At 46.1% G+C, this 26,601-nt stretch overlaps 2 protein-coding genes across 5 annotated transcripts in view; both read right to left on the bottom strand.

The window, feature by feature from the left end:
- Nucleotides 1–489: 489 nt before the first annotated feature.
- Nucleotides 490–5,403, bottom strand: si:dkey-19e4.5 (UBA_like_SF and PTH2 domain-containing protein). Of its 2 annotated transcripts, none has more exons than XM_042090523.1 (7): nt 5,124–5,403; nt 4,131–4,247; nt 3,767–3,838; nt 3,600–3,671; nt 3,092–3,189; nt 1,774–1,888; nt 490–1,681 (listed from the first exon to the last, which is right to left on the bottom strand). In XM_042090523.1, exons 2-7 carry the CDS (start codon nt 4,236–4,238, stop codon nt 1,595–1,597), a joined length of 552 nt encoding a protein of 183 aa, XP_041946457.1. In that variant the 5' UTR covers nt 4,239–4,247; nt 5,124–5,403; the 3' UTR covers nt 490–1,594. The 2 variants fall into 2 exon arrangements, with proteins under 2 accessions (XP_041946457.1, XP_041946456.1); XM_042090522.1 differs by having other exon boundaries at nt 3,600–3,674; nt 5,124–5,402.
- Nucleotides 5,404–6,239: 836 nt separating this feature from the next.
- plxnb1b (plexin b1b) overlaps nt 6,240–26,601 on the bottom strand; it is a 79,475-nt gene continuing 59,113 nt past the window's right edge. For 2 of the 3 annotated variants that reach the window (XM_042090507.1, XM_042090506.1), the window contains exons 11-39: nt 25,232–25,340; nt 23,855–24,904; nt 22,958–23,092; nt 22,566–22,688; nt 22,372–22,465; nt 20,675–20,841; nt 20,161–20,312; nt 19,615–19,720; nt 19,039–19,175; nt 18,554–18,730; nt 17,990–18,230; nt 17,290–17,532; nt 16,704–16,880; nt 16,211–16,359; nt 15,570–15,670; nt 14,850–15,067; nt 13,834–14,012; nt 13,458–13,524; nt 13,001–13,147; nt 12,498–12,663; nt 11,537–11,640; nt 11,114–11,198; nt 10,710–10,876; nt 10,346–10,506; nt 9,941–10,088; nt 9,324–9,388; nt 8,921–8,996; nt 8,693–8,767; nt 6,240–8,354 (exon numbers count right to left, since the gene is read on the bottom strand). In XM_042090507.1, the coding sequence (XP_041946441.1) occupies nt 8,250–8,354; nt 8,693–8,767; nt 8,921–8,996; nt 9,324–9,388; nt 9,941–10,088; nt 10,346–10,506; nt 10,710–10,876; nt 11,114–11,198; nt 11,537–11,640; nt 12,498–12,663; nt 13,001–13,147; nt 13,458–13,524; nt 13,834–14,012; nt 14,850–15,067; nt 15,570–15,670; nt 16,211–16,359; nt 16,704–16,880; nt 17,290–17,532; nt 17,990–18,230; nt 18,554–18,730; nt 19,039–19,175; nt 19,615–19,720; nt 20,161–20,312; nt 20,675–20,841; nt 22,372–22,465; nt 22,566–22,688; nt 22,958–23,092; nt 23,855–24,904; nt 25,232–25,340 (4,924 nt within the window). In that variant the 3' untranslated portion in view covers nt 6,240–8,249. The remainder of the gene's footprint in view (nt 8,355–8,692; nt 8,768–8,920; nt 8,997–9,323; nt 9,389–9,940; nt 10,089–10,345; nt 10,507–10,709; nt 10,877–11,113; nt 11,199–11,536; nt 11,641–12,497; nt 12,664–13,000; nt 13,148–13,457; nt 13,525–13,833; nt 14,013–14,849; nt 15,068–15,569; nt 15,671–16,210; nt 16,360–16,703; nt 16,881–17,289; nt 17,533–17,989; nt 18,231–18,553; nt 18,731–19,038; nt 19,176–19,614; nt 19,721–20,160; nt 20,313–20,674; nt 20,842–22,371; nt 22,466–22,565; nt 22,689–22,957; nt 23,093–23,854; nt 24,905–25,231; nt 25,341–26,601) is intronic. The other variant, XM_042090508.1, reaches the window with a different exon arrangement.

Genomic DNA, 26,601 nt, shown 5'->3' with positions numbered 1-26,601 from the left:
TGTACCTTACACAGGTCACAATAAAAGGTCACTCTAAAACGTGGCTCACTTGACTTCATGCAGCTCTGACTGAAATAATGCATGATGGATTTAAACAATGCATTGAAGAAGTCAAATCATATCAATCCACAGACATATTATGTATTAACATGTTTTCATGGTGTAAAAAGTCCAGCATGCACCATGTTCAGCCAGGTCTATGCAGCGGCGCATATATTTGAATAAGCCTAATGCCACAACTTTTGAAGGGCCGTGCAATTCACATGGCAACTATAACTACAGCCATGTCATGGTCATAAAATCTCCCACCACTGTAACTTGAGTTGTTTTGCAGCTACTGATAGAGTGTGATGTCCCCAAACCATGTCTTATCGTGCTATTTTTTTTTTTTAGCTAGAAAACACTCAGTGGCCATATCATTATTGAATTTCTACATATAGCATTTAGTATAGACCTATATATGGAAGAAAACGTAATACACAGCATGACTTGTGATTCGTTCATGTCTTGTTTTTAACACTCCTTATCTCCATTTATCACACTTAAAACCGTTACAAGTATTTTTCTGAATTAAGGAAGAATAGGAACACGACACATTTGTAAACATACAACATCAACTTTACCCCATGCCTAATAACAATGAGCACAGGGTTCAGATATGCAATAGTGTTACAGAGCTATCAAGAGCATGTTATGAAACAAATAAAAAGTCCCCCCTGTTTCAGATAAGAGCACTGCACTGTCAAGATGACCTCTTCCCGTAAGCAGAAAAAAAGTTAAGGTAACAGAGTCCAACAACAATTGCAGAGGAATATTAAACATGGCACTGCACAATACATATGGGAAAGCTGGCCAATTTTACATTGATGCATTAGTTGTTGCTAAAGGGAATCCTTGGGGAGAGCATGTCACTACCATAGGCTACATAAAGTACACATACATTGATTTTAACATCAAAGAAGCAGTAAAGGGGAAAAAAACCCTTTAGTGATGTGGTATTCTTATTAGACATTAGAGGGACACTGTTATCCTACATCTAAAATCTTAATTTTACAAGATATCTTGTCAACGGCAAACTACTTTGGCTTGAAGATCACCAAAAAAACGGGGTCCTATTATAAGACTTCCTCATCATGGAACGCTGGTCAGAAATTGGTGTTGAAATAAGACTAGTCATGGAATTTAGTTTCACAACAATCATGATATTCCCTTTACTATGGCCATCGTTCTTATCACCTTGTTCTCTTTTCTCATCAATTCTAAACTCAGGCGTGCAAACTTTGTCTCTTACGTAGACATATGGCGCCTCAAGAAAACCTAAGATATCGCCATCGCTCCCGCGGATTGACCCGCCTTTCCATCGTTCTTATCAATGACACGGAAAGGAAACAAATAATAAGTGTTTGTCTTTGCACTATATGTGTATGTTAGGGAGGATGGTGTCCTCGGAATCTTTGCATTCTTTTTTTGAAAATGGGCTGTTTTATAACGCTTGCATGCCAAGACTTGCTGTTGTGAGGCTATGCCGCCCCCCAGTGGTTAAAAAGTGGTACTGCATAGCCATTCATTTTCACAGCATCCTCGAGGTCCGTGCTCAAAGGAGTTTTAGACTTCCGGTGACGTTGTTGACCATCTCCTCTTCTCCGATGATGGCCAGGACGGTTCGAGAGCCGGACTCCACCTAAGCATACAATATAAACCAAATTAAGGCAACACTGTCATTCTCCTAAGACATATTGGTGGATACATTTAGGTGAGTAATGAGTTTCTAACCTGAGTCAGTCCTGCATCCTGTACTAGGTATGTCGGCAAATTAAGACTCATTGCCAAGGCCTGGAGTTCCAGCAGGTGTGCCATATTAGATCCCTGCAACACCACCTTCTTAGCTCTGCAAGACGACAGACACAAACAACTTTTAGCCAAACGTAACAACAAAAACAGAGTTGCTTGTGACACACTACATCTATACATGCTCTAAACACTGTACAGCATTAAAAAATATAATAACTAGGAAATAGTAGACTGTATCCGATGTGTGACACTGTTAATATCAATCATTTTTTCCAGCGCCATACATAGATAACACTGTGAGTCCCGGGGTGTCTGTGCCAGTATGGCAAAGTAGTTTTTCTGATCACAGTCACTATAAAATCTGATATAATAGTTTTGCAATTACAGACCACAGTGGCCATTGGCACTTTATGGTTCCCCTACATTGGGGTCAAGGTGAGATATAATAATTGCTGTCTGCGAAATGCCTCTGGCAGCCTGCACATACACAGTCAGTTGTGTATACTGTATGTTCACAGAAAATGTATACTATTTTTATTACAATTTGGCAAAGTAATTACCCTGGAAATCCAGAGTTCTCGCGAGAGCACAATGGAATTGTCTCTGCGAGACACTCTGGCAAAGAGCAATGATGCACGTTACTTTTACCCCAACATTCTGGGAAACCAGCTAAACTGATGAAGACAGCGCTGGACAGTACACATTGGTCGTAGTGTTATCCAATTGCGTCGAAGTCCGAAATCATTCAGAGTAAGCATGGTCTAGTGTTATCCAATTGCTTGCAGTGAGATTTTTAAATGCATGCTTGTTGCCGCCCCTCGAGTTGGGCCATTACATTGTTCTTTGCCAGACCCTTAATCTTTCAAAGTAATGGCCCTTTCCATCAGACTTGTAAATCTGTGGCCCGAGTTGGAAAGTGTAAATTACCCAGTTTTCTTGCGGCATTTCACACAGGCACGCTACATCCACACTACTCCATTTTCGTTTGAATCCGAAAGACTCATCTATTCTATTCTACACTACTCCTCTAGTAGAAAATAATGACCTCTAGAACTTTGGGAAATCTCATTCGAGTCAATGGAGCGTTCTACTTGCATTGTGAAGAGCCGTATAAGTTTTCATAAAAACGTGAATGACGTCGGGCGCCTTTCCGCTTTGAGATATACTTTTAATCGGAGGCACTTGGAAGTGTCTTTGCAAAAACGTGAGGTGCACAACACGCGAGGCGCTCTGGGCGCGTAAGCATTGTGCCAATACGAAACAACGAGGTGTCAGTGGAACATATCTGAAGTGCTCTTACCCAGAATGGTCCCATTTCCAGGCCATCTCCCTCCAGCTGTTCTTCTCCTGCATGGCCTGGTACAAGCCCACAGCAGCATGACCAACCTGGGCTGCCACCTTCAAACAAACAGAAAGGTCATCTTTAGTTTCTATCCAAAGGTGTCATAAGTCATTAAGACATACAGCATTGGTGCTTTAAGTTGTCCTTGCCAAATTCTTAAGCCAACCTCGATCTCAACACATCCATGAGACTTCTAATACAGATGGATGGATAGATAGAAGATAATTAAGTACAATGTGTCTTATGTGATAAGTTACGGTCCATATTCCTGTAGGCCATTCAGTTTGTGCTGTCATTGAATACAATTCAATTATTGTGCACAAATAATTTGAACATCTTTGAAGATTTTACTTAGCGTCAGAAACGTTTCCTGTGATCCCAAACTGCTCTGTGAAACACACTACTGCACACTTCTAAGGGGAGAAGCTTCTGAGAATTTAAAAATAAAACCACTGATTGCCAGTACCTTGCCGACACCCATCGACAGATCCATGTTTACTACAAACACCATTTTGAACATCAGATCCTCATCCCCTTCCTCCTGAAAACAAAGGGGCAGGAAACATTGAAATATGCTTGGCGCACAGGCAGAAGAAGTGCTGTTTCATAGTGTACCTGCATCGGCTATGTCACCTCATTCTCCAGCTTGTTGAAGTAGTACATGGCGGCCTCTTCTGCAGACACATTTCGTGTGTGCAACAGGGCCTGAAATGAAATGAATGAATGAATGAAAAACGGTGAAGGTCAGATAATTATCAGTCACTATTGAACAAAGTGACTTAAAGGCATCCTACACAGTCCACGAATCGCATCAAGATCAACTGCCTGGAAGGCAGAAATGTATCATGCAAAATGTATAATACAGTATATTAAAAATCACTATCATGAGCAAACTGGTACAAACTGGTACTGGTTTCAGTGTCTCTGTACTTGTACTCTGCACAATACAATGACAATAAAGTTTAATCTAATCTAATCCAAACCAACAGTGGGCTACCTGTTTTGCAGCCTCCTCAGGGATGTCCAGCTCCCGCAGCTGCTGAAGGTAGACTGGATTCACCTCCTGGGCCTCGGGGTCCGCCGCGGACTGCTCTGAGGGCTCCATCACTTATTGCTGAATGCACAATTTAGGCTTCATTAGTTTCATACTCCTGTACCATCATTAACGTCACAAATAATAGGACACAGCTCAAGGCAGGTCAAAGGCATAGCAGAAACCTTTCACTCAAAGAAGTCTTTGCACGTCAATCTCTCTGACTGACACTGCCTATGGAGTTACTGATAATGGTGGCTGCACTGCCTGTGCAATTGTAGAGTCTATGCTTTTCATGTATTTCCGGTAAACGTACGTATAAGTGTACGTGTAAATATTGACATCCAATCGCTGCTTGTGCGTCGTATAATATAGCCAGAGAACCAACGCAGGCACAATTTAATTAGACCGATGACTAGACTGGGGACGGTGTTACATCATTTTATGATGTAGTGGCGCCATAGAAGGGATTTTCTGGAGTAAATCTTTCAAACCTATTAACTTGGCAGTCCATGGAGAGAACAACATAGAAATAAACTCATTCGTGTGCCTTGTCAACATCACTATAACGTTAACGTCATTTAGCAAATCCGTTCAAGCTAACAATGTCATGTGGACATTAATCACCATGTCCAAAATGTGTGCTATAACAATCTCGTTAGATTGCACATAAAATATTATAGTCTGCTAGTTACTGTCGACAATACGTTATCATTTCATAGTATATGTAACCAAAATTCATTCAAATTGACTAAGCAAAGCTAGTTTTTAGCAAGCTTAGCTTCGCAAATGACCATGCACACTGTCTACAACTAGCAAACTTAATGTAAATATTTAAGACGTTATTAAAAGACATCGGCACATTTGATTGCTTGGATTGCATGTGCACGTTTAATGCAATCTATATAACCCAACGACTAAGTGATAATTGTCCACATAGCTAACAAGTTAGCTTACCTGTTCTGCGTAGCTAGCTAGTTGGCTAGCACAACTGAATTTATTTTGCTAGCGATGCTAGCTATACTCCTTGCGTGTGCAGCTGTTTTTATCTTCTTTCTAAGGCGTAGGCTGCAATTGTTGGATTTATGTGATTGAGAAAAGATACCATTTGCAGGATTACAAACGGCGTTCCGCAGTGGGGCGTGAGCTGTTCACTGTACTTTAACTATCGATACCATTTTGAGAACAAATCCTGCGATACTTTGTTGGTTGTAGTGACGGATATTGTCACGTATTTCTAAATCCGGCATCGAACAACGTTCCAGTGAGATATGTTCCTCTGTTTATAAGACAAGCCGAAGTTAGTGTCCACATTTGTGTTTGTATTTTGTGCAAACTCACAAAATGGTTCCTTCTATTTGATTTTACTACGACAGGAAATTAATTCTTCAGAAAGTCTTCACAGCGTTCAATTGTATACAATTAGTTTGTATTTGGATACATCCTTATTATAGTCTTGTAGTTAGTATCTCATGGCGTTGAAAGACCCCGTTCCTCCTAAATTAAAGCATGAGTTATGCGTGATGAGTGATTAAGATAGCCTTTATGTGGCGCTACCTTTCCCAAACATGTAGGGAATAGGTGGGTTACCATCCAAATCTGCATATATGATTTATGAAATAGGCTACTGCTTGACATGCCAGGTCATGTAGCATTATGCCTAAGAGTAAAAACTAAAAAAAAAAAACAGAACAAAAAGAGAAGGCATCTTTTTTTTCATGACAGTATTTTATTAAACAAGTAAATGGGCTACAATGAGGATCTGTTAAAACAATATTTACACGGATATTAACAAAGAAAATGCTGTGAAAACGAGCCTGCTCTACACTGACGAATTTTTTACAACCTAATGAACAATAATTAATTCCCTAGCTGATTGGTCAGTTTGTAAGCTTTAACTGGACAGTTTTTCAGTGACAAATCAAACTCAGCGAATCTCAATCACAGAGACCGAGCTAACAGAAATTGTGCAGTTGTTAACCATAACAACCTTTATTTTCCACGTACCCACATGTCCTACTCAAGCAGCTTCTTATAGACCTCATAACACGCATGGTGTATTATAGTGTATTCATATATATATCAACAATCTACGTGGATACGTAAATGCATCAGACTGTGTGGACTATGGGAAAACTGTTTTTTTGTTTGTTCAATTTTAACATGATGTAACTACAGGTGCGTAAGTAGACAGTAGTGTTCGACCTCCACTGACAGTCATGGATTCTGCTGTCTTTGCTGTCCTCGTGTGTTCAAAAAGAGAACTACATTATTAACACAAAATCATGTATCCACATCCCCCCCCCTCCCCCAACATTCGCGTCCATAATTACAAGGCAGTATGACTTCATAGGTAAGTACCATACAACACAAATGACTTAAAAAAAAAAAAAAAAAAATTAAAAAAAAGGTCACACATGATCACTTGATTGGTCTTATTCTGGAACCACATTGAGGAATGTTAAAAATACAGATTTCATAACCACACCATATGACAATGATTTCAGACAGTTTATCGGTCTGATAAGTTCATCTTTCATAGTAACCATCCTTACAGTGACTCTTAACAACAATATCAGCAAAGCTAAAGAAGAAAATACATGGGAAAAAAAAAACAGAAATGAAACACTCCACATTGAACTATCAAACCATCTTTCAAATGCACCATTGTTTTTTTTTTTTTTAAACACTGACAGGTTTAAAAGCAGTTTGTTTCACAGACCCTTCTCTGGTGTTGCACATAGTGGCATCAAGGGCTTATGGAGTAGCTCTGAAGTGTTCATGAAATGCTTTCAATTCTGATGGTACCACATGGAAACAAAACAAAACAAAACATGTAACGTGTGACCAGGCCCAGAGCCATATGGCTTTGACCAGGCCCTTCCTCTTGATTATGATACGAACATTCCGGAACAACCTCTTTGCTCAGCTGTACTGTGGACGGATATGTGCTGGTTGACAGATATCGTGGGTGATGAAGGGAGAGGGCTTATCATTAAAACATAAATAAATAATTAAAACATCAAGGGATCATAATTTATGGTAGCTTCTTTTGTTTGCCAGTGATATTCAGAAAAGGAATAGGAAGTATACACAACTAATGCCCAAATGCAGCTTCCTCATGTCAGAATTAAACATCCTGGGAGAGACAGGAGCTAAAAGCACACACAGACACAGACACACAGACACACACACAGACACACACACACGCAGAAAGGGGAGAGGTAGAGAAAGATGGGAAAAGCATGTTGCTTGCTTGACACCAAAATGATGTAATATACAACTTTCATCATCTCCACCAGCCACAAGAGGCCAGACTCTCAACAGCACTGTGGTCCACAGCCTCCACGTCTGGACAAGTCTGCAGGTCCACACCACTTGGTCCATACCAATGAAGCTGCTCCAAGAGAACAAAGGTCAGTCAAAGAGGATCAGGAAGTCCATGTCCTCCCAAGAAGTGGTTAAAGATATAATCATAACCTCTCTTGTGTAACACGCACACACACACACAGACCAAAGAAAAACCGTGTGAGTGCTTGTGGCGTAGTGTCCTGTGCTGTGGCCAGCATGCGTGAGCGCAGAACCGGTGCTTTTCCTGTGCATAGCCGGCAGTAGCCACAGCCCATGGCCCATTCTACTTCATGATCCTGCTCCACCCCAAAGAAGGATCTTTGTGTTCAGCTTTACCAGGCAAAGAGGCCACAGGCTTCTACCTCTGTCTATTGCTTCCACAACGCTCCTCATGAGTATTATTTGTATTTATTTGTCCGTTCAAGCCACTTTGCACTTGAACAACATGGAATGTGATAACTTCAGTAAAGCAAGCCCAACGGTCCCTCTGCTCCTTCATCCCAAAGAACGAGGGCACACACATGGCTTGTGTTTTCAGACGACTTATTCACAACACAACGCCCCACTTGCCTCCTCAATGTTTTCAAATGAGTGAGTGTGAAGGCCCTCCTCCCCCAAACCCTCTCTTCAGGGAGTCTTTTTTTAGTGTCCTGTTTGTCTGTTTCCCCCCACGCTTTGTCTCTCTCCCTCCCTTTTCTCTCCCACGCTCCCCACGCTCTTGTTCCTGGTCGGTCACAAGTCGGTCACTTTGTTTTCTACGGCGGCGGCGATCTGCTGTAGCCTGTAGCCAAGCTGCATCTTCTGAGCAGTGGTGTCCTCCTCCAACGCTCCAATGATCTGTGAGGGAGCATCAGGGGATATGGACATCGTTACAACAACCACACCATCATTACCTCATGACAGCATGACTGGCTCTTATTCAACTAACACAACAGAAAGTCGCCCAAGCAGGAAAACTCTTAACTTGGATGGAAGTGCCAAACAATCACTACTACATCGATATCAATCGATACAGGACAGGATAAAAGTTTAAGAGAGTTATAGGACATACGAAAGTGTAAAGATTGAGGGCTTGAAAGTTGTAATAAAGCATAAGAGGCTGATGCACTATAAATTCACAACTCAAAAAGGAAAGCAGTGCATTCTCATAATGCTCTTGGTCCTCCTGTTCTCACCTGATCGTAGTATTTGTTGATATACTTGTAAAGCTCATGGAGAGCCACCAGGTAATTCAACTCCCCCGAGTAATTCTGGAGAAAGAAAAATGTCACATTTACTCTAGGTCTCATACATGTTTAATACCATTTGACATCACGTTCAATAGACACATAGATGACACAATTGGAAGCAAATCTGAGAACAAAATGACATGCAGTCTATTAATATTCTGTAAAGAGCGTTACCCTAGAAAGCTCAGCCAAGGCAGAGTTCATCTCCTGGTCACTCGCTGAGATGGTTTGTCTGATATCAGCGTAGTATCTACAGGAGGTGGAGGAGAGAGAGAAAGGACAAAAGACAGACGTCTACTAATGAGTTGACTGCAGGACTAGGTGCACTGAACACAGTCGAGGCACTCAAGTGAATCGCTTTACTGGGAGGTCATGAGTTCAGCTCTCGGCTTGGCTTTCATCACATTCCAAACCTGCCGTTAAGGCCCATCTGTGACAACCAAAAGTGTCTGGATAAAATCTCTTGCTTCATGAATTTCCTTCCTCTCAAAGAATGGAGGGGTGTAAATCAAAGGACTATGGGGGCTGTAAAACCTGTGTGTGTGTGTGTGTGTGTGTGTGTGTGTGTGTTTCTCACCTCTCCACCATCTGCTTGTAGCGCGGGATATCTCTGGCATACAGCAGTTTGTTGATGGGCGAGTCCTATTCAGCCGGGCGTTACAAAGGAAGAAGACAAGGGAGAGGGAGAAGAGTGAGTGAGTGCAAACGTTTCCACACACTCGCCTCATCACCCGCCTTTCATGCTGTACTCCACCCCTCACACCTTTGCCCCCCCCCCCACACACACATCCAATCCTGTCCCACATTACAGCCAGCTATCCCGAAATGACTGCAGCTTTCACACATATGCTTCTTAACACCTCAACTCGTGTCTCACACCACTCTCTTGTCCTGCTTTCCTTTCTTCCCTCCCTCCTTCTTTCCCTCCCTCTTTCTCTCCTTCTCTCCCTCCCTCCTTCTCTATCCTCTCGCTCACCCTGTCCAGTGTGTGCCCAGCAAAAGCATGTTGCTTGGTTGACACCAGGATGATGTAACAGACAACTTTGTTTTTATTGTTCGCTCTGCCAGACGGTCTAGCCCAGCCGCAAGGGGCCAAACTCGGCCAAGGCATTCCACACACCCCCTTTTTCTTTGTTCCTTTCATTCAATCAATCGTTTTTTCCTTCCCTCCCTCTCCTCCTGTTTTTTGCTCACCCTGCCCAGTTTGTGCTCGGCGATGGTGCAGGAGTCCATGAAGGTCTGGGAGATGACCGACAGCACGGCGTCCACATGGTCCGACGCCTGGACGTCAAAGATGAACTGAGGGTTCTTCACAATGTTGATCCAGAACCGCAGTGGCAGACTGTCGTGGGGGAACAAAGAAAAACAAGAACCATTTATCTCTCTCTCTCTGCTATTGGAAAGTGGTCTGATTTTCCACAATGTTCCGTGCTGGAAGTACATATGGTTCTTACAGCACAATTATTCAGTTACTCAAGCAATAAACATGTGGTAGGCATTAAAACCACACACAAGAAAAGTCCTGGGGGCGTCTGGCTTTGGGAGGCATTGTTTAAGAGGAGACCTCCTTCTGGAATTTTCTTTCTTTCCCTTCCCTACCTGTTGGTTTTCCAGATGTGGATGGTCTCGGAGTCGGCGATCCCGTGGTGCGCCGCCTGGTCATCCAGAAGGTCGAAGAAGTACTTGACGGCCAGAGGCACCGGCCGGCTAGTGCTGAGAATCACTGTGAATAAATCGTCCACAAACTTCTGGAGTGTTCCCTAAACACACACACACACACACACACACACACAGTATGAGTGGGGAAGACATCGTTTCACTGTAGCCGAGCTGATGTTTTGGAGTAAAAAGTAAAAGACAAGAAGTTTGAGTAATACACATCCTTATTTGGTGTGTGTGTGTGTGTGTGTGTGTGTGTGTGTGTGTGTGTGTGTGTGTGTGTGTGTGTGTGCGTGTGCGCTACCTTCATGGAGAGCAGGCGTGTGAGGTAGATCTCAGGGATGGCCTTGGCCCTCTCCCTCTCCCTCAGGCTGCCTCGCCGGTGTTTGGGAAGCTCGGGCTCCTCGCTGGCCTTGACCAGGTGCCAGAGCCTCACACCGCCCTCGTCCGCATCCTCCAGCATCGGGGTCTCTGCTCAGGGAGGAAGAGAGGACACAAGTCAGAGGGGGAATGCCGACGGCACAACGCTCAGAGAGAATGGCAGGAGCAGGGCATTCAAAAAGTCAAAACACTGTAGAACAGAGCTAGGACCATGCAGACACATGTGGATGTTTTAACAGGATCTGAGTGTGAGTGTGAGTGTGAGTGTGAGTGTGAGTGTGTGTATGTGTGTGTGTGTGTGTGTGTGTGCATGATCTCAATACTTACTCTCTCCTGCCACGTAGTCGTGGTTGTCATGGTGAATGTGTTTACTGTGCCGTGGGACCAAGGCCACGGTGGCTCCATCTGGAACCTGAGGAGAAGAGACAGGAGGTCAGAGCGGGCTGCCCCCTAGTGGTCCTCACGTGCCTAACAGCTAACACGTAAGCGCCTGGCCATACAGCATACAGCAGAGCTCCCACAAGCTCCCAGCACAGCTACAGAGAAGGATGGATTCGCACAGTGCTCTTGCACAAGCTCTGCTACACAGAGTCGTTTATTTGCATGTTAGCATACACGCAGAGCAAAAAAAGAGCAAACTTGATCAAGATTAATTCTAACAGTACTGAACTCAGTGGTCTTTATAAGGAGGTCATATGCAAGAGGCTGTGTGCCATGGTAGAGTACTCTGGGGTTGTTGTTGTACTGCACCTTGTAATGTTGCAGTGTGTTGAGACGCTTCCAGTTGCCCTGCACCACAGACGTCAGGTCTTCATCGGAGAGGATCAGGTGGCCAGCCACACCTGACCGCCATTCTACAGCCAAACAAGGACACAACAATAGCTATTAAAGGGACACCAGGCAACGTTTTCGTGTTAATTAATCATCTTCGTAAGTCGGTATATGGTTAAATGACTCATTACGGGGCGAATGAAGGCTCTCTCGGCCGCCCCTACTGCCTAGGAAGAATATCCCACTTGCAAGTTCGGTGTATCCTACCCACCGACCGAAGCAGAATCAGTTTACAGCACAGAGGCAGGCTAACAAAACTAACAAGGCTAACAAGATTGTTGCAAACGTGTGTATAATGGCAGAGCCGGCGAAGAACCAGCGAAAACCCTTGACGGAAGACGCAAAAAAAAAAAGGAAAAGAGCTTCAGACCGAGCCAGAGGGAGTTTTGTAGAGAAAAAGCATCAGGCTTGCCTGGTGTCCCTTTAACACAATAATGTTACACGGACATTCAACACATTCTCAGCTGACCTGCCAGTGCACTTCATGGGGCTATGTGTAGCTTCATAAGTTTAAAACATTTAAAAAGGACCTGGAAATAGCATCAGAATGTAAAGAAATACCTATCTTTTTTTTTAAGTATATTTTTGGGCTTTTTATGCCTTTAATGACAGGACAGTGGAGAATGACAGGAAGTGAGTGGGAGAGAGAGTCTTGATGTAATATCAAAAAAGCTTCTGTTCTTTGTTGCCAAGATATCTAGTAAAGTTATCATGAAAACCAGTAATACTACTTTTAACCTCCAGGGGCACTGTACTGAAAACAATGCAAGTCAAAGGATGAGTGCCACGACAAACTCTATGGTGCATTTAAGACAACTCAAGTTCCACACAGTTCTAGCCATTGGTGCTTTACACCAGCGGCTATAGCCAGTGGACTCACCCAGGTCCAGGGAGTCGGAGTGGGGCCGGTGGGAGAAGGATGTGCTCTTGTAGACCTGGTCCAGGATCTTCTCTTTCACCTGGGTGATGGTGTCACAGTCGAGGACTTTGGCAGGGACGGGCTGGGCCTCATTTGTTCCCGTGCCCTGCATTAATACATTCACTGTCTGGGAGGGAGAATGAGAGAGAGACAGAGTGATAGAGGAGAGAGAGAGGGGGAGAGAGAGAGAGAGAGAGAGAGAGAGAGAGAGAGAGAGAGAAAGAGAAAGAGAGAATTTCGTTAAAATGTACTTATTATTTTGTTAATGGAATCGTTCCATCTCAAAAATCTTTGCTAGAGTTTGGAAACTATAAGTGAGACTAAGTGAGAAAGTCTACGTGAGACTTTGATACTTTTCCAAAGCCGTTGTATAAAAGGGTAACTTGAATCCTTATAAATTCTCAAACACAAAAAAAACAGGAGAAACATAAAAATCACAAGGAGAGCGAGAGAGGAACCCTCACCAGAGTGCGGTACTCCAGGTCCTCTCGTAGTAGCCGGTTGTCGTTGAGGGTGTATTTGGCTTTGCCCGTCACGGCGTCCACTGGCCCTTTGTCCACCTGGTGCTTGATGGCTCTGAAGAGCATGTAGAGAGACTCCCCTGCCGAGTCCTGCCAAAGGAGAATAAAAACGACACGAGTGAGCGAATGAGGATACAAACGAGCACAACTGTTTGGCAGGGGCGCATTTTCTTAGCAGGCATGAACACACACTAAACACACATCCTGCAGCCTTTCGCAGTTTTATGATTATTAGTTCCTAACTACACGACCAGATGGGCTACTTAGGCAGCTGTTTGTGAGTTGACGATGGCCGCCGTCCCGGCTCAGTTACAGTTACGGTTCTAGCAGGACTTTTAGGTTCTGGCTTATTTCCACGTTCCCCCTCCTCCTAACCCCCCTCCCGCTGTCGGAATCTCACCCGGAGGAACGCGTAAAGGCAGATGGACATCCAGTTCGTCAGCAGTTTCTCCACCACTGTCTCCGTCCTGCCAGACAAGCAAGGAGAAAGAGAACGGTCAAGGCTTTTGGCTCTGCCCAGGAGACACGAATGAGATCCAAAAGCATAAAGATGAGAAGTTGTCTGACAGGCAGTGCAGAACGCTTTCACCACAGGGGGAGCAAAACACTGCAATGGGACATGCAGAGAAATCTCACAGATTCTCTCCAACCTCTCCACACACACACACACACACACACACACACACACACACACACACACACACACACACACAGTCAGAAACATATTCTCCTACGTAAAGATAAATACACTTCTCTGCCCCTTCCCACCTCCTCACCTCCTCAGCATAAGTTTGGGGTTCTTGGCCACGTACTGCTCCACCAGGTCATTGAGGAGTGTTTTGAGGATGTCGGTGAAGTACTCCAGCTTGCCGTGCAGCGCCACGGTCAGCAGCGAGGCCACGTACGCTCGGTCTCGCGGCGAGAATGTCCGCTGGCTCTCCAGGGTGTGGATGAACTATGGGACCGGACAGGAGATGGGAGTTAATCTCACACAAGAGAATGATAGACTAAGAGAGTCTCACAAAAGATCTCAGAAAGAAGTATTGGATTAGCCTAGAAATCTAGACGCGCCCCTAGCGGCAGCAAATTACATTTGCTGCCAGGGCTAGTCTAGCAACTCTCCGTTGGCTTGTGAGCTCCAGAAATCGAAACTTAATCAGGCCAATGAAATCGTGTATAGATTCGTTAGGTGGGCTTAACATAATGATTGATGGCATAGTTGCAACGGTTTGGCTTGAATTCCCTGCTACTTGAAAACAAATAAGCTGGATGTTGCTGTTGGCGAACAGTGTGACACGAGTTAAGCTTTTATTAAGTAGGCAAACGTTTGAACTAGCCAACTAGCTCCGCTGGTGGGAAACGCATGGGACTCATAGCGGTGCCGCTGTCCTATTGCGTGCAGAGGGAATTTGAAAGACAACTGATTATCCCGCCCCTCGGACTGAGCACTGCGAACGGTGAGTACCCAGACCCTACATTTTAATGTGGGTCTGGCTCGTCAGGCTAGTATGGGATTGGATTCACTTCAATTTGAAAAAACTTTATTTGTCCCTGGGTTCAATTCACAAGGTCTCAGAATAGTGCAACTACATCCAAGGGATTATATGACAGAGAGAAAGGAAATGTGCCACAACACCAGGGTTGCTAGCCTCTCTTGCCATCCCAGTTCCTGTTTGTCTTGAAACATTGCTTCTAAAACCGACTTGACCTCTTCGGTCAGAGCGAGGACACGGTGTCCTCGAGCTAAAGATGCACACTGGGTCACCGTGGCAACAGAGCAGAGCAGCGTTACCTTGGTGAGGAAGAGTTTGCTGTTGAGCAGGTTGGAGAGCTGCACCAGGCCCTGCTCCACGGTTGCCCGGCGACACTCCTGCACGTCCAGGTCTCGGCGCAGGGGCGACTCTCGGTGGCCCGGGAAGAAGATCCGCTCTGCGTACCTCCGGTAGTCCAGGAACGGGATTCCTGATCCCACTAGATCACTGGACATGTCCATCATCTCAGTCATCAGATCTGTAGACGGATCGAGGAGAGCGTAGAGGGTTAAAGGTCAGGGGTCAAGTCCAGGCAGTGTGTTGATGTGGAAAGGTCATGTGTGAAAAGATTGAAAATGTCCAACTCCAAATCTGGTGACTGTGTTAATACAGTTTCACACTCCATTTCAGCTAACCTCTGAGTCAACTGAAAGTTACACCAGATTTATGTGAGGATTAATATGTGAGCTCATTTCATTGAGACATGACATTTTTAAGAAAATAAAACCGATCCCCCTAATATCTAGAAAGACACACAAATACATTTCCACTGAGGGAGTGCTCAAAGTTTAAAATCCTTCAAAATGTCCTTTTTTTATTTTCCTTTGGTGTCCCGTTCTTTCATCTGAAGCCATTATCAAAAACATTCCCCCCGTCTTCAGCTCCTTTTCATATTTGCTCCCCTCCCTCCATCCCTCCCTTCCTCTCTCCATCCCTCCCTTTCTCCATCCCTCCCTCCCTCCCCCTTTCTCCTTGCTCACCCGTGAACTCCTTCTTGCAGCGGTCACGCACGCTGGTCTCCAGATTCTCCAGCTGGATCTGAACCTTCTTATAATCTCTCAGGGCCTGTTTACTCTTCCTCCTGTCAGTCACACACACACACACACACAAAGAGAGGGAAAGAGAGGGAAAGAGAGAGAAAGTTACAAAAGAGAGGTGACACCTAATTCCCAGACTTGGCTGCCACTGTGCTCAATAAGAAGCAGATGGACTTCAGGCTCCTGTGATTGAGTGTAATTCACACCAGAAAGAGCAACAAGAGCAAATCCCCATGTCAAGGTTCAGGGGATTATGATACTTCTAATGGGCTTGTGACCTACAATATATTGCCAATTAGTGAATGCATTTAGTTTAATGCATTCACTCTTTAATGCATATACTATATTGGTACATAATATACGTCTGTTTCTTCAAGTAGAAAAAAACAGAAGTCTATAAGCTCACTTTAAGGAAGCAAAAGCATTCTTAGTGACAATTGTGAAAAAGTGAATCTGCAAACAAAGGCAAATATTCACACACATTGGATTATGATTTTGAATATTTCCACAGTTAATAAAGAAAATGTGTTTGTCTCTCAACTCTTGTTGTTGTGTTAGCCATTCTAACTCCTGCTGCTTCATACCTGTATATGAGCACGATGATGAACACTATGAGGGCCACAATGGAGGCTCCCACGCCCACGCCGATCTTGGCCTCCAGAGGGAAGGTGGACTGGCTGAGTGTGTCGTACTGGACTCGGCCCAATGAAAAGTTCAGGTTGCCCATTTGCACCTTTGGTCAGGGGGGGGGGGGGGGGTTGTGTTAAAGATAGGGGTAGAAAACACAGAGGACTTCATCATACAATACTGTCACAATATTTTGTCCATGATAACTATAGCATATAGTGTATGGTTGGGGTGTGTGTGGGTGTGTGTGTGTGTGTGTGTGTGTGTGTGTGTGTGTGTGTAGAGGGTGTATTAGAGTTAGAGTGGGGATCACGATCACAGACAATGGACAGAAATGTCCAAAATGTATGTTCTGTTTAGCAGTTTGTGTGAGTGTGGATGGATCAATGGATAGATAGACAGACAGACAGACAGATACTTTATTGATACGGAGAGATGAGCGGGACTCACTGTGAACTCTGGCAGGGCGTCGGCGCCGTCCCGCCTCCTGCCGGGCCCTGGAGAAGGCTGCTGGGGCGGCGGCTCACAGTACAGGTGGTTCTGGGTCAGGGTCTTGACCGCACACACTCCCTCCCCTATCATCGCCACCACCTCTTCCTTAAAGATGGCCAGGTCCAAATTCTCCCCCTAAAAACACGGCGTAAAGATACTCATGTTTATGGTACTAAGCGGACACTTTGTCCAAAGCACTTTGTCTAATTCATAACATTAGAACAATTAATAATAACAGTACACATAGAACAGTATACTGTACATAGTAAGAGAAAGATGAAGCAATGTTTAATGTGTTTATAGTTTGAAATGCTTCCATTGACAAATGTGCATTAAAATGGAGAGAGTCCTACATTTGCAAGTACACACAATACATACTGTACATTAGATTCAATTATGTCTGATAATAGCTTGATGACCCCTCTGCAAAAAGCAGCTAGAAAACACATTTTATATTGTGTGCAGTCCGTTCCTAGATGCCTTTTTAATCCCGCTGACCAGGGTCATCCGTCCCTCCGCAAGCCTCCTCCCCCTCAGTACTGACCTCTACGGAGATGACACTGCCGGGCTTGTAGCGGAAGGGCTTGCTGGGGTCGTGCTGGTTAAGGTGCCGCAGGGTGGCGTTGAGCTCGTACACAAAGGGCGTCAGCATCACGGCCTGGAAGTCGAAGCGCAGGTTGTCCAGCAGGAACTCCACCTGCACCTGTCCGTCAAGGGCGTAAATGTCCACCGCCGGGGTCCGGCACAGGAGCAGCGACGTGGTGTTCGGTTCGCAGCGCTCCACGTACTAACGGTGAGAGAGAGAGAGAGAGAGAGAGAGAGAGAGAGAGAGGTGTACAAGAGGCACAAAAAAGAATAAAGCATATGAGTGAGTTGAATCTCATTAACAGTAATGAAATCTGTCAGTGGCAGACAACATTGAGCATAATTTTACTGTGTTTCAGTGTATGTGAACCAATGATTTTCTGCAACCAGACCTCTATGGAACACCACCAGGACTCCACATTGGTTTAGTGGTGGTTAGTGAGGTTCCTCCTTCACTGTAAAGTGCTTTGGGTGCCTTGAAAAGTGCTATAACTGCAACTTCTTATACGGCAATACCTACAAACATGGCGGAACGCTCCAGTGGCCAATGTTTTATGAATAAGCCATCTTCAGTCTTGTACATTATAAACTGTAATTACTACTGTATTGCCATAATTAGGCCATCACAGCATCAGCTCACTGGTCAAGCAGAGGCTCACCTTTTTCGCAGAGCAGAGCACGCCTTTGGGGCAGTCGGGTTCTGGGACAATCCGTCTGTGCCTTCCCAGCAGGCTGTCCTCCTGGACCGGGCCGAGGAGGCCCGCGGAGTGGCCACTCTTCCTGCTCCTCCTCTTACTCTTCCTGTCCGGGCTGGACTCTGCAGGGTACACTGTGACCATCATACGAGGCTCCTGGACCACATCGAGGTTATGGCCATTCACATAGATCACTCGGCCACCACTGTGGGGGGGGGGGGGGGGGGGGGTGGGTGAGCAGTACAGACATCAATACACAACACATATAACATGCACACACAGACACAGACACAGGCACAGGAACTGGGAAACTCAAACACCATCTCACAATCATGATTATATAAGCGCAACTGGCAGCAAGAATGACTTCAGCTCTTTTATTCAGTGTGGTTATCATTTGTGCACAAATAAAGCTCAACTCTTCATTAGAATTGAGCAAAAGAAAAAATGTCAATCTTTATTGCACATAAACTTTTCTCTCACACACATAACAGCCACACACACACACACACACACACACACACACACCTGAGGAAGCTCTTGGAGGGGAGGGCACGTGTGATGTTGGGGTTGGAAGTGTAGTGATACATGGTTCCATGGAGATGGCGCTCACTGCTGCCATAGCGCACAGTCACCCTGTGCTCCCCGATACTGGCACTGCTGTTAGTCACACACTCTATGGAGGCCTCCTGCACCTTCCCCACACTGAACACGCGCACACACACACACACAGAGAGAGAGAGAGAATATGCCTTTATACGCTATGCTTTCCCAACACTTCCTTTCTGAATGGTCATGCCAATACAGCTTTATTGAATTGAACTGAATTGAATTGAAAGAGAGAGGTGGAGAAAGAGAGCAAGGATGGAAGAAAGAAAGAGAGAAGGAAAGAGAAAGGAAGAGAGAAGAAAGAGGTTAACAGATAAAGAAACAGGAAGGAAGGGAAAGAGAGAGAGAGCGAGAGTGAGTGAGTATGTCTGAGGACTGTGTGTGTATGTATATGATTGACTCACATGGTGCAGGGCACGCTGCCCACCAGCACGCTGATCTCACTGGCCCGCCCCGTCAGCAAGTTCCGGCCTGACAGCGTCAGAGACGTGCCCCCCGCTATGGGACCCCGCCGAGGAGCCACTTCTGTCACCAGGGGGTCCTGAGACAGAGAGAGAGAGGGGGGGGGGAGAGCACAACAACAACAATTTAAAGGGAGAGGGAGAGAGAGAGGTGGGGGGGGAGAGCAAGAGCGAGAGAGATGATGGGCAGAGGTACAAAACAGAGGGAAAAAATAAGTACATTAGTTGATCATCACAGTAGTAGCAGAGTCTCTCAGTGGTAGAAAATGGTCTTTAAAGGGACTTTGAATAGACCCTTTTTTTATCTTTACAAACATTGCGGTTGTCCCGGTGTGCATGTGCGTGTGCGTGTGTGTGTGTGTGTGTGTGTGTGTGTGTGGCAGAATACCAGTGACCCATGCTATGTGTAATCCATCCTCCTCTTCCTTTATTAACAAGTCTTAATCCAATCCCACAATTCCATATCCCAATTCCATAGTGTTCCTGGGTGATGTGTGGCGCTGTGTGGTGCTCTCTCACCTGGTAGCTGAAGCGCTGGCTGGACAGACCATTGCCTCCCCCGCTCACTTCCACCTGCACGTGGCCAGACTTCTCCTCCACGCTGGCTTTGGTCCGACACACAATCCTACATGACGGAGAACACGCACATTACATACACGCAATCCATGTAATAATAATAATAATAATAATAATAATAATAATAATAATACTCCAAACATCACAATAGCAGGTGTCCCAGAGTTAATCCTGTGTTAAATCCACAGGATATTTATCTATCAATTCATTGTGAACTTGATCCCCCTCTGTCCCAATTTTGGCTACTGCCATTGTGCCGAGCAATCACAACTGTGTAGACGCTGCATAGCGTAAACAACTCCTGGAGCAAACATCTGGGGCTGAGAATGTGCACGTCCCTTGAACAATATTTACAGTCAATTTTGCATACACTGATTGAGTTTAGTTGTAGACTACAAACTTTTTTCAATGAAAAAACAAACTGCATTGAAATGATCTTTTGGTCTTGATCTACGTTTTAGAATGCTCAGTATCAACCAGGCGTTTTACCTGGAGGAGATCTCGTAGAGGTGGGGAATGACCTCGCACGGCACACCGGCCACCCTGACCGAGCCCTGGATGTCCTGTGCCTTCTGGCCCAGGTTGGAGCCGGTGATGGTTACCACGGTGCCGCCCTCAACCAGCCCGGAGAGAGGCTCAATCTGCAGGAAAAGAACACGACGTCATCGTGAAGACCATCAGCCAGTTACACCAATGACTGAAGCTCAGATTGTAAACAAACTAAAACACTCTAACAACAACTATTTAGGGTTTGGTTAAAGTATTAACAATTGCACAACAATTGTTTGGTTAAAGTATAACAATTGCACAACAACAACAATTTAAAGATTGAACTTGATTTTCAACAAGCTAGCCATGTAAAATCTTGGTAGGTTGACTATCCAAGTAAAGTGTTAGCAGATTGTTCATGCAAAACACACACACACACACACACACACACACACACACACACACACAGCCATAGGTGTCAGGTTGGCATGTCTCATATTGCGGTAAGACTCACAAAATGGATGACAGGCGCGGGGCAGGTGTTCTCCACGGACTGGTGGCAGGAGCCGGCGTAGACGCACTTGGAGTGGGCGCCACCGCACCACACACAGCCGTAGCGCGGCTCCGCCGTGTGGCATCGGCTACAGTCTGAACGGCCCACTGAGCAGTTGTAGAGAGTCACTGAAACACACAACACACACGCACGCGAACGGGTGAACACCATCGCTCCAACACACACACAGGTATAAAGGACTATTCACACCAGGAATGATAACTACAAAGATAATTGTAACCATAACAACATGAGCGTCCACACTGACCAACGATAAGGAATAAGGAAAGTCTCTCCTTAAGTTGATGAAGTTTGATGTCTGAAATTTGATGGATTCTGATTGGCTATCAGCTTTTTATCGTGCTCAAAATCGCTCTGAAAGTGATCCCAGACGATATCGTTCTTCATGTCGTAAGTGATATAGTTTATGTGTGGACGTTGTAATAATTCATATGAGCTGCAACAATTTATTTATCAATCTTGGTATGAACGGCCCTTAAGAGTACAATAACCATGCAAACACACAATACACACAAGTATAGGTGGACAATAATCCTTCCAATGTACAACATACAGGTGTCAAATTAAAAACAGGTACAGGTACAATTTCACTCTAACACACACAAAACATAGATGCAGTCCAACACCAGTGACTGCAACAGGGGCAACATAGTTCAGCGGAGCAAATGAAACAGCACACAACTAGCAAACACAGTTCCAACAAAGCAAGCAAACAAGAACATTGCCCTGATTTAGAACTTTTGACACAAGTGTTATTTTCGCCTTTATGAGTTACTGGTTTGCAAGATGAACCTCAAAGCTACTTCTGAGCTTGGCAGCGCTACAAATGAACCAATCTGTTTACTCCGTCAGTGCGTTAGCCTTTGGACAATTTTACTGTGACACATACGAAGAATTACTACTTTTGGGAGACGGTAGTGCTCTGTGAAGTGAAAATACTGACCCATAAACTTGTCACATCACAATCACTCACAAACACCCACATGTACAAAAGCAGACATGGATTTGAACACACAGGCACAGAGATTGACACACACATACCCACACACACCCACACAAACAAGCACACACACACAAGCGCACACATACACACAAGTGCACACACACACACACACACACACACACACACAGGGCTGCCGGGCCTGGGGCTGCAGTAGAACTTGCTGCGGAGTGTAAATAGATACCACATGTGTGCGCAGAAAGAAAAACAGCACGCAGCGGCCGAGAGGCGAAAATCCAGCTGTCCTGCCTGCACCAGCTGTGTGCTACTGTTTCATGTGTGTCATCATGTGTCCCTGATCAAACTCATACGCAACCCACTCTAGATTGGGATGCGCACGGGGAAAAAGTTGCCAGAAAAGAACAAGTTTCTGATGAAGTCTGGCGTAATGGAGTACAGGGGAAGAAAGAAAAATCACTCCACTGCTTTCCCTGCTCCGAGGCACCATTTCATCAGTTCCTTCCAAACCAAAGTCCAAATGGCCAACCACAACAAGATATGCTACCAAACCCATTTCCTCACTGCTTGAAGGGTATACAGTTCTGACAGAGTAAGTCCAGGTGTGTGTGTGTGTGTGTGTGTGTGTGTGTGTGTGTGTGTGTGTGTGTGTGTGTGTGTTGGGGAGGGGTTGTCTTACCGTAGAGGTCTTGTGCACTGTCCACGTGAAAGGTGTTTCTCCTCTTGACGTACACCATGGCGTTGTACTCCTCCACGGGAGCTGCGTACGAGTACTAAGGCCAGACACAAAGACAACACAGAGGTCAGTCAAGGAGCCATTTTTACAGTCTATTCATTGCTGCTGTTACACACTGTCCCAGTGGACATGTTTACCTTGTGAAGCTGGCAGGTGATGTCAAACACCTCAGGGTCTGAATCATCGCTCTCCACATAGGCGTCCACCATGACTGTCCGGCCCTCGATCACTAGTACACACTCATACTCCAGCTCACGGTCCTTCACAAAGACAAACAGATTTTTTGGTGTTGATTTTACCCAAACACTGATTCTATTTTCAGGCTCTGATGAAGCAAGTTTCTATATGAATGTACTGTATGTTTGTGTTTTGTGTGTGTGCGTATATGTGTAAAAAAAGTATGCTTTTCTATGTGTGTGTGCGTGCGTGTGTGTGTGTGTGTGCGTGTGCGTTGTACTTGGTACAGGTGCATGTTATGGGCCTGTAGTGTGTGTGTGTGTGTGTGTGTGTGTGTGTGTGTGTGTTGTACCTGGTAGAGGTGCAAGTTGCGAGCCTGTAGTGTGATCTTCCGATCCACCTGCACAGGCAGCAGGGAGGAGCCCTGAACCTTCTCCACACATGGACACGCCGACGCCCCCAAGCTAAACACAGAGCCTTCATCTCCCTGAACACACACACAGCAGGATTAGATACACACACACACACACTTCAAATGGGCCCTCACCAGACTCTCAGCCCCTCATGAAACTGAGCAACGTTAGACGTATATTGAAAATACACCCTCATCACTCTGGACGTACTGGGAACACACACCAAGAATCAGCCCTCATCATCCTAATCATGAGATCTGAGGTTACGTGCGCACACACACACACACACACACACACACACACACACACACACACACACACACACACACCTCACCTGTTCCAAGGCTGGGCTTATCTTGAAGATATTTTGGAGAAGAGCTCAGTGCAATCAGACATACATTGAGTATGCACTCAGAATGTGCGCAAACGCATGCGCGCGCGCACACACACACACACACACACACACACACACACACACACACACACACACACACTGAACACAATTGGCTTCTCTCAATTCTCCACAATGTGTCATTAGTAAAGTAAATTTAAGCCGGAGATGAAAAACCGCTGCAAATGGTCTGTTAAAGAATAGCTGAACTTAAATAACACGAAGACCAAAACAACTACGGTATGTAGTTGTTTTTCCAGGTTATTAAGGGGGTGTAACTCAACTGAAAGGGAAACTGAATTGAAACTAACACAGAGAGGAGAGGAGAGGTGAGGTGAGAGGACAGACTGCTCTAAGTACTGTAGAAGAGGCTGAGGAGGGGGGTCCGTCAGAGTGACCTGGGCGGCCTGGTCAGCCACGCACTCCCAAGAGGGTCTGGACTCACCGGCAGGTAAGCCCCGTCGGCCATGTCGTACTGGTAGTCCAGCTCAGAGTCGGCGTCCAGGAGCTGCATGTAGGCGGGAGCGCCAGGCTCTGCCTCGCCGTCGCCAGACAGCATGGTGGCCGCCGAGAAGGTGGCGGTGTCGTTCTCGGCCCTGCTCAACGCCGCCTCATCCCCTTCCTCTTCCGCTGCCACCACTTCCTCCCCGGGCCACTGGACTAATTCCGGGTCAGCTGTGGTGGTGCCGTCCTCCTCTGGGGCGTCGGTGCCCGTGTCGGGCTGGAGTTGCGTGGGCTCCAGGTCTGGGAGGATGGGGCTCTCCTGGGAGGTCTCCATGGGGGCATCGGTGGGGGCCTCCCCCCCTTCTGGAGACTGGCTGCTGGGGAAAGCCAGCATCTCCACCCCCGGCTCCTCCAGAGATGGTGGTGGTGGTGGTGGTGGTGGTGATGGGGCGTTCGGCACTGCGAGGGGCACCTCAGCATCCTCCTCCTCCTCAGCAATCACCTGCTGCCTCTCAGTGACCGGCGGCGCATCCGTCTCCACGACGACTACCTGCAGGTCGGCCACAGTCACCACGGCAACGTGCGTCTCGCTCTGCGCCTCGGCCTCGGCTTCGGTCTCCAGCACCAGCTCCTCTGAGGTGGTCTCCTCCAGAACGGCCACCGTCTGGGCATCGGGTAGCAGCGAGGCGGTCGGGTCTGCCGCGGGCACCGGGGCCTCGGTGGTGGTGGGGGCCAACGTGGGCTCCTGCGTCGTGGCTGCGGTGGTGCGGAGCGGCGTGGTGGGTTCCAGCGTGGTGGTGGTTGTCTCAGGGGTGGTTGTAGCTTCAGTGGTGGTGGTGGTGGTGGTGGTGGTGGTTGGAGCTTCAGTAGTAGGAATGGTAGTAGTAGTGGTAGTAGTAGTAGTTGTTGTAGTGGTGGTTGTAGTTGGGGCGGGGGTTGTTGGGGGCTTGGTGGGGGCCTTGGTGGTTTGGGCTGGGGTGGTCAGGGTGGTGGTGGGGATGGTGACCGTAACCAGCTGGCTCGTTGGCAGTACTGAGGTGGGGGCTATGAACTGGGAAAGGGGAGAGGAACCACGCAGGAGGGCAGGAGGGCAGGAGGGGGGGGGGGGGGGGGGGGGGGGTAGGAGAGGACACAAGAGAAAACATAAAAGCAAAATGAAAATAAAACTAAACAACTGAAATCAAAACTTAAAACACATAAACAAACACTGGCAGTATTAATATTAATGCAAACCAGATGACACACCAATGCATTATGGGAACTGGGGTGGAAATGAATATGGATGAACACATAGGCACGCGCACACACACACACACACACACACACACACACACACACGTCCATCTACCATATCCATGGCTACTGCAGAGTCACTCACATGTTCATTGTAAATGATGAGTCCTTGGTCACAGGAGGGCTTGTGTGTGCAGACGTGCTGATGGACACACCAGTTACACCTCCAGCGACTCAGCACGCAGCCACGGCAACTGTGGACAGAGAAAAGGAAGCGGCCGGTCAGACGCCATCAGAGATGGACAGTGAGGGGGCAGGTCGTAGCAAACAGCAGGACAGAGACAGCACAACAGCTCACAGAAAACAAATGAAAACTGGAAATTGTTATTGATTTCTATAGCAATAAGAAAAGAGTGTGGCACATAGAGGAAGTCATGTGTTTTTTATAAATAATTAAGGATAAGTATATTTTTATACATAAGTTTATAAGTATTTTTTTTCTATACAAGTATGGAAGTATTTTTGGTGGAATTTTGGCCTGTGCGGACAGGACAGTTGAGAGTTACAAGAGGGGAGTAGGAGACAGAGATGGGAGTGAGATTGTGTGTGTGTGTGTGCGTGCTCTAATGTTCTATTATTTTTTATTATTCTCCATATTCCATGTCAATTGTTATTATTATTACTATTAATTGCTAATTCTTTTGATGTAACTACTGCTTTGGCAACATTGTAACGCTTACAGTCATGCCAATAAAGTTCATAAGTATATACACTCTTTTGATCCGTGAGGGAAATTTGGTCTCTGCATTTATCCCAATCCGTGAATTAGTGAAACACACTCAGCACACAGTGAACACACAGTGAGGTGAAGCATCATTGAATTAAATTGAATTGAATTGAGATTGAGAAATAACTATTGGTCAGAACCAAATCTCTGGTCCCTGTGTTGGGCACTGAGGTATACACTGTCTGTCAATAGTGTGCAAGCATGGACACACACTGGCCTCCACTGGACTGATTGAGGGAGAGAGGGAGAGGAAAGGAGATGAGGGGGAGAAGTAGTAGAAGAGGGAGAACAGTCTGGAGGAAGAGGCCACCAGGGAGAGATGACCCTGAACTCCAGCCATGTCACTCCAGCGAGACACACAGCAATGGACCTCCCTGGACTCACTCACAGAGTCCTTCCCAAGACCTGACAGAGTCCAACCACTGCTGGGGCTGGGGGGTATGGTGTGTGTGTGTGTGTGTGTGTGTGTGTGTGTGGGGGGGGGGGGGGGGGGGGGGGGCAAAGCTAGGTCAGATCTCAATGTGCAAAGCAGGGGATGTTTTCAAAGGGCTCTCACCAAGACCACCCAGAGACAGGCAGCCAGACAGGGGAAACGGCAGCCAAAAATCTGCCACGTTCGGCTGAAGGTAACAGTCTGCCTGTCACCAGTGAAATACTATAGGGAGCAAAACTCTCAGAAGTCAGAGTGAAAAAGAACAGGAATGGGGAGGGAAGAATGCCATGCGTCT

Source organism: Alosa sapidissima, chromosome 4, assembly GCF_018492685.1.
Source record: "Alosa sapidissima isolate fAloSap1 chromosome 4, fAloSap1.pri, whole genome shotgun sequence".
Lineage (NCBI taxonomy): Eukaryota > Metazoa > Chordata > Actinopteri > Clupeiformes > Clupeidae > Alosa > Alosa sapidissima.
Note: the sequence above shows the minus strand (reverse complement) of the source record. Positions and strands in the feature narration are given on the sequence as shown.